General features: G+C 54.3%; 1 protein-coding gene across 1 annotated transcript in view; it reads right to left on the bottom strand.

The window, feature by feature from the left end:
* The window catches only part of Micall2 (MICAL like 2), a 27742-nt gene extending 22649 nt beyond the window's left edge, over positions 1 to 5093 (bottom strand). The window contains exon 1 of the mRNA XM_029555137.1: positions 4786 to 5093. Coding sequence (XP_029410997.1) covers positions 4786 to 4928 — 143 coding nt within the window. The 5' untranslated portion in view covers positions 4929 to 5093. The remainder of the gene's footprint in view (positions 1 to 4785) is intronic.
* Between the last annotated feature and the right edge of the window lie 1840 nt (positions 5094 to 6933).

The following is a 6933-nucleotide window of genomic DNA, read 5'->3' as shown; positions in this document are numbered from 1 at the left end:
AGAGAGAGAGAGAGAGAGAGAGAGAGAGAGAGAGAGAGAGAGAGAGCACAGGTGGGTTGCCAGACCAGCCAGGAGCCTGGGAACCAAACATGGCAAAAAGGCCTCTAGGAGGCCAGCACCAGGGTGAGCTGTGCCCTGGAGGGCAGCACCCCACCCCCTGCAGCCTTGGACAGCTCTGGCCAGAAGGCGGCGGCAGGGGTCTGGGCAGCGGGCCTCAGGCTGGGGAACAGAAGGCCTCTGTGACCAAGCAGCTTCCTGCCAACCACAGCCTATGTGGGAGCAAAGGTCAGTTGGCCTCACCCGGCCCACCCTCGGCTCTGGCCAGGGAGAGAGATGGCTGCTCCTGGGCTTCTGTATAGCACACACCCTGTGACACCAGGGACCCCCAACAGGAGGGTCTTGAAGTCTCAGAGACACAGTAACAGGCCCCCACCCAAATATCTGTGCAAATGTGCTTCAGCCCCAGATTGCTTCTAGCCTTGGCCTTCACACCACTCTCCAGAGCTGGAGGGGTCTCCTTGGAAGTTCAGGCCACCCCATGAGTGACCAAGAAAATATCTGTGTAACTCTGACTTTACAGCAGCTGTGGTAGCACACATATGCAATCCCAACACTGAATAAGGATGATTGGCCGAAGTTTGAGGCCAGCCTGGGATACACAGTGAACTCCATGCCAGCCTGGGGCACATAGTGAGTTCCAGTCCAGCCTAGGCTACATACTGAGTTCCAGACCAGCCTAGGCTACATATGAGTTCCAGGCCAGCCTGGACTATAGATAAAGATCCTGCCTCCAAACAAACAAAACGAACCCCAACTTTGGGTCTGGGTTGTAGCTCAGGTGGTTTGCCTAGCATAAGGTTCCATCCCTAGGAATGTCATCAATGGGGCGTGGTAACTGTTGTCCTAGTTTGCTTTCTGTGGTTGTGATAAACACTATAACCTTTCCTCCAGTGAGGAAAGGGTTTATTTCATCTTATAGGTTATAGTCTGTCATTGAGGGAAACCCAGGCAGGAGCTCAAGACAGGAACCTGGAGGCAGGAACTGAAGCAGAGACCATGGAGGAACACTGCCCACTGGTTTGCTCCCCCTGGCTTACTCAGCTACCTTTCTTATACAGTCCAGGCTCACCTGCCCAGGGATGGCAGCACCACAGTAGGCTGAACCCTCCTACATCAATTAGCAATCAAGAAAATGCCGCATAGGCCAGTCTGATGGAGGAAATTCCACAAATGACATTCTTCTCTCTTCCCAGGTGTGTCTAGGTTTGTGTCACGTTGACAAAAACCAACCAACACAGTGGTTCCCAGCTCACATCCCACCACTCAGAAAGTAGAGGCCAGAGGATCAGTTTAAGGTCATCCTTGGCTATATAGCAAGTTCAAGGTCAGTCTGGGTTACATGAGACCCTGTCTCAAGAAAGAAGGGTGGGCAATGTGGCTCAGTGGGTAAAAACGAATTCATATAAGCCTGACAATCTGAGTTTGATCCCTGGATGCTACAGGGTTCCCCTGCCCAAAGGGGGCTTTACCTCTGATCCCAAGGCTCAACCAGAGACCCATGGCCATTCCTGGTGAGGCCCACATGGAAGTTGGGCTACCCTGAGGCTCTCCAGTCTGGGCAGGGCTGCAGGCCAGAGGTGGGTGGGTGGAGCTGCTGTGCTGGGCAGCTCCCCAGCTCTCACCTGCAGGGTGGTGTCATCCCGGAAACAGACCCTGCAGGCGGTCCTTCAGGAAAACTCCTTTGCTCAGAGGCAGAGCAGGGGCACATGGAACAGGGTAGGGAGGGAGCTGGCCCTCTCGCCACCTCCCAGTGGGTGTCACTGGGAGTTTCTTCACCCCCGTAGGCCTAGCGATGTGGGAGGTGCAGGAACACAGTACATATGAACTCAGAGCTGGCAGCCCAACCCCACCTGTCTGGCTCCATGCCCAGACTTGCTGCTTCACAGCTGGGCTCCACAGAGAGCTACAGGAAGTATACTCCACAGGCAACAGGAAGATCTGAGGTCAGACAAAGGGAAGGACTTCCTGGTGGCAAAGTAAAGGACAAAGAGACAGGATGTCCACCCTCCTGCTGCCAGAGCATCGAAGGAGACAGGACTGGAAGGCTGGGGGGCTGGGACACCCCCTAGGCCAAGGTCCCATCTCCAGGCTCCTCAGAGAAGACAGCTTCTCCGTAACTGTGTTCCACTGCAATCTGCCTCCCTCCTGGTGGCTACTGGGGAACATGAGGGCTTTGCAGCGAGGCGTGCCACCCCCCTAACCCCCAGCGACCACCTGGCCCAGAACATTCCAGGGCACAGGCTGGGGGCATTTTTAAAATTACATTTATTGGGGGAGGACATACATGTGACATGTGAAGGTCAGAGGACAACTTGCAGGAGTCGGTTCTCTCTTTCCACAATGTAGGTCCTGGGGCTTGAACAAGGTCTTCAGGCTTGGTGGCAAGCCCCTTTATCCGCTGAGCCATCTCCACAGCCCACACTGGAGGATTTTAACGTTTGGGTGGCATGGGTCCCTCCTCCTGTACTCAGCCACAGTGTAACATTTCATTAACCACATGATGCCTGCCAACACGGCACTCCTTTTCTGTGACAAATGTTCACACACTGGGGACTCCACACACAGGAATTTGCGTGTCTAGATTCCAGTGTCCAGCATCAAGGTGCAACAGGGTCATGATCTCTCTGGGGGCAACAAAGGGAGGACCCTTATTATCTTTTCCAGCCTCCAAGGGTTCCAGGTGTCCCTTGGTTCATGGTCCCATCACTCCATCTCCGACTCCTTGGTCCTGGTACCGCCTTTCCTCCAAAATGGGCAGAGGCTCCTGCAGACCTCCTACCACATCTACTGAGTCCCACCTGCTGCCCTTATGTGCACCTGCTGTGGGGCTCCAGATATAGAGAAATCCATCTCTAAGTCCATCTGGCAGTGGCTGAGAGACACCCGTTCCTCTCCAGCTCCCTGTTCAGTGGGGACGGACAGCAGGGAAGTCAGAAGTGTGAGATAACATCCCAAGTGGAGCTGCCGGTGCCTCTTCCTCCAGCCTCCTTCCTGTTAGAGCCTCTGGGTTCCCTGTGGGCTCTAGTGTTGTCTCTGGGACCAAGACATTGCTCCCTGCACTTGGGGACTTTGGAGAGCTTATACAATATAGACAGGTGCTTTCAGCTAAATAAGCAAATATATGACAACTGCTTGTGTCCGCACATACAGGCACACACACAAGTGTATACACACATGTGCACACCTCTGTTCCCTGTGGGAGTACTCACTGGAGACCGCAAGTGACCCGGATCTTGGACCCTGACCCCCAGGACACACACACCTGGCCTCAGACAGAAACCCTTCAAGTCCAGAAAGGCCCCAAATGTCCAGTCTCCAACTGAGACTACTAGGCCAGCTGACGCCACTCCATCATCCCCTCGAAGATTTGTCATGCTGGTCTCATCTGGACTCCCTGCACCAGACCACCATCCAGCCTCACCATGAACCCTCAGTGGGTCCTGGCTACCTACCTTCCTGCTCTAAGTCTTTCTGGTGCCCACATCCCTGGCCCACCCTCCACCAAGCCCAGCTCCCCCACTTTCCAAGTGATGGGTCACTGGACTCAAAGCACCGCCTCTTTGAGGTTGAAAAGGATGAGGAGGCCTGGACTAGGCCCAGGAGCAGAGCCTGAAGCAGGGAGCCACAGGGGGACTCCCCAGGCAGCTCCAAGGGTGTGTTTCACAACCCCAGGGCAGGAGCACAGCTTCTTGCTCAAGATTCCCACTTCTCTCCCAGGCAGAGCTGAGCTTGGCACAGAGAAAGAGCCAGATGGTGCCAGACCTGGCTCTGCCTACTAAGCCAAGTGACCTGAGCAAGGGTTTTTGCGCTCTTCGAGCCTCAGTTTCCCTGTCTTCGCAGCAAGAAGTCTGACTGAGGCCAGGTCCAGAGGTAAGGTACTGCCTAGGCCTTCCTTCACCTGATCACCTCCCTGCGAAACACGCCCCCTCTACCATGCCAGCCCTTCTGGCCCCAGCCACCACGTCCCAGGACAATTCTTTTCCAGGAGAGCCTGGGCTGTAGGTGGTCTTGTGTGTGGGCCTGTTTCCCTTATCACCAGCCTAAGTTAGGTCCCTGTAACATTTATCCAAAACGTTTGCTGAGTGAATAACTGATAGAATAGATTCAGTTGTGAGGCAAATTCGAGCAACAAGGCTGAGCCAGCCTCTCCTCTTTCAGCTTCCTATGCCAGGACCTTATTGGGACACAGACCCCAGCCCCAGCCCCCTCCTGCTTCTTCCAAGGAAGGTGGCCCCATCTCCATTGTCCCCTGTTACACTAAGGTGCATAGAGGGCTAAGGCTTGCTCATCTGATTGCTTTCCCAAAGGTGACAGGCTAGGCTGGGAGGAGGGGCAGTACTCACTGGAGACCTCAAGTGACCCTGATCTTGGACCCTGACCCCCAGGACAATCCAGGGTCTCAGAAGGCCCCCAGGAGCTGCTCCTTCACCCTTTCCCAGGGAGCTGGAAGAAGGCGGTCGCCGCCCTGAGTCACCACTGACTAAGCCAGCTGGACGGCCCACAGCCTGGCCCTGGCCCAGCTGCACTTGGTGGCCTGCACAGAGGCCACTGTGCTAAGCAGCCTTGCATCTCCCCCCCCTCCCCCGTAGGCTGAGCCTGAGGACCCTGCCCTGCCCTGGGGTGATCCATCCGGGAAGAGGGGTGCCCCCCCCAGCTCTGACCCGGATCCCAGGCAGGCGGGGCCTCAGTTTCCCCCACCAGACGCAGAGGTCAAAGGACACTCACAAGAGGTCGGGCCGATGCCGGTGCAGGATGGCGCAGAAGGCCAGGCCGTCGCGGAACGAGGTGGTCATGTTGGTGATGCTCACGTCGCGGTAGCCCTGGCACTGCTGGCGGCACCACTCCTGCAGGGCCCGGGTGGCCGCCATGAGGGAGGTGGGACGGGCCGGGGGCTCAAGACGCGGGTCACAGGCCCGGCTCGGGCCCCAGAGCGCGGACGGACGTGGGGTCCCGCCGATCGCCGGCCGCTCAGGGAGGCGACAGCTCGGGGAGACCCACGGCACTGCTTCAGCTGCCCGCGAGGCCGGCGGCCACGCCCCCTGGCGACCACACCCCCTGGCCCCGCCCCCGAGCCCCGCTCCTCACAGGCTCCAGCGCCAGCCGTCCAGCCCCATTCCATCAGACCCCGCCCCTCCTTCCTGGGACTGGGAGAAAAGAGGCGGAGTGCTCTCCCGCCTTGGCCCCCAGCCAGGACTCCTCAGCAAAGGCATTGGGGTTTTTTTCCTTTTTGTTTCTTGAGAACCGGACTCTATTAGCTCAGACTGGCCTGGAGCTATAAACAAAGATGACCTTGAACTTGAGTTCATCCTGCCTCTTCTTCCCTGGGGCCGGGGTGACAGGCAGGTGCCACCATGCTGGGTTTATATGAGTGCTGGGGATGGAACCCGGGGTTGCATGCATGCATGAAAGCACTCCACCAACTGGGTCACAGCCCCAGCTCTGGTTTTCCTTTGTTTGTTTGTTTGTTTGTTTGTTTGTTTTGTTTGTTTGTCTGTCTGTCTGAGACAGAATCTCCCTGTAGCCCCAGCCTGGCTGGTTTTCTTTTAAAAAAAAATTAAAAATAAAACATGATTGAGGGGCTGGAGAGATGGTGTCTCAGCAGCTAAAAGCACTGACTGCTCTTGCAGAGGACCCTAGTTTAGTTCCCAGCACCCACATGGTGGCTAACAACCAACTGTAACTCCAGTTCGAGGGGATTTTCTGCCCTCTTCTGGCTCCTGTGAGTATTGCACAACATGGGTGTAGGTACTCATGCACATAAAATAAAAATAGATTTTGGATTTTGAATTAACAGTTCCCTGTTAAACATTTAAGTTTTATGCTACTGTAAATCAAAATTGGGAATTTATGTTTTTAAAAACATCTCTAATAAATACTTATGAGTAAAAAAAAGATTTAAAAATTAAAATAAATTTTGAAATAATAATTGTTTGGGCCTGGTGGCGCACACCTTTAATCCCAGCACTTGGGAGGCAGAGGCAGTTGTAGCTCTGTAAGATCGAGACCATCTTGGTCTACATAGCATGTTCCAGGCCAGCTGGGGTTACAGGGAAACCCTGTCTCAAAAAAGAGAGAGAGAGAGAGAGAGAGAGAGAGAGAGAGAGAGAGATTGAGACAGAGTCTAAGTTGCCCAGGCTGGTCTCTAATTTATAGAACTGGCTATCCTCCTGCAGAGGAGCCAGGTTCAGTTCCCAGCACCCACATGGTGGTTAACAACCCTCCTTAACTCCAGTTCCAGGGATCCAATGCCCACTTCTGACTTCTGAGAGCATTGTATGCATGGCTGCATTTACATACATTCAGGTAAAACATTCATACACATAAAATAAAAATGAATAAATCAGAGTCAGGTGTGGTGGTACATGTCTTTAATCTCAGCACAGAGGAGGCAGAGATAGGCAGATCTCTGTAAGTTCCTGGCCAGCCAAGTCTTCACAGGAGATCATATCTAAAAGCCAAATAAATAAATAAAAATAAAAAATAAATAAAAAGCTGTCTGTTGCCATTCAGTCATGGAGGTGCCAGGCAAGCCAGGATCACTCCTCTACATGCATAGAGGAAGAAACTGAGGCTGTGGGGGAACCCCCAGAGGTGTCTGTGGAGAAAGGGCAGTCTTAGCCTCCTGCTTCCTTGTTGGCCTGTTTTCCACTAGCCCTTGTGGGTGACAGGTGTGACTAAGGAAGGCACCTCTCACAGATCCTCAATCATCCAGGTGGCTGCACTCAACAGTTTTCTCAGAAACTTTATCTACAGACAGGACAGGGTGAGATGATGCTTCCTAGCTGGCCCCAGGGCTTGTCTAGGCAGGACTTTTCCCAAAAGTGGCCCCTGCCTTGGAGCCAGGCAGTGATGTCCCTTTACCCACTGCAAGGA

This window comes from Nannospalax galili, unplaced genomic scaffold, assembly GCF_000622305.1.
Source record: "Nannospalax galili isolate Female #2095 unplaced genomic scaffold, S.galili_v1.0 scaffold664, whole genome shotgun sequence".
Classification (NCBI taxonomy): Eukaryota; Metazoa; Chordata; class Mammalia; order Rodentia; family Spalacidae; genus Nannospalax; species Nannospalax galili.
The sequence above is the reverse complement of the archived record's forward strand: the minus strand, read 5'-3'. Positions and strand labels throughout refer to the sequence as shown.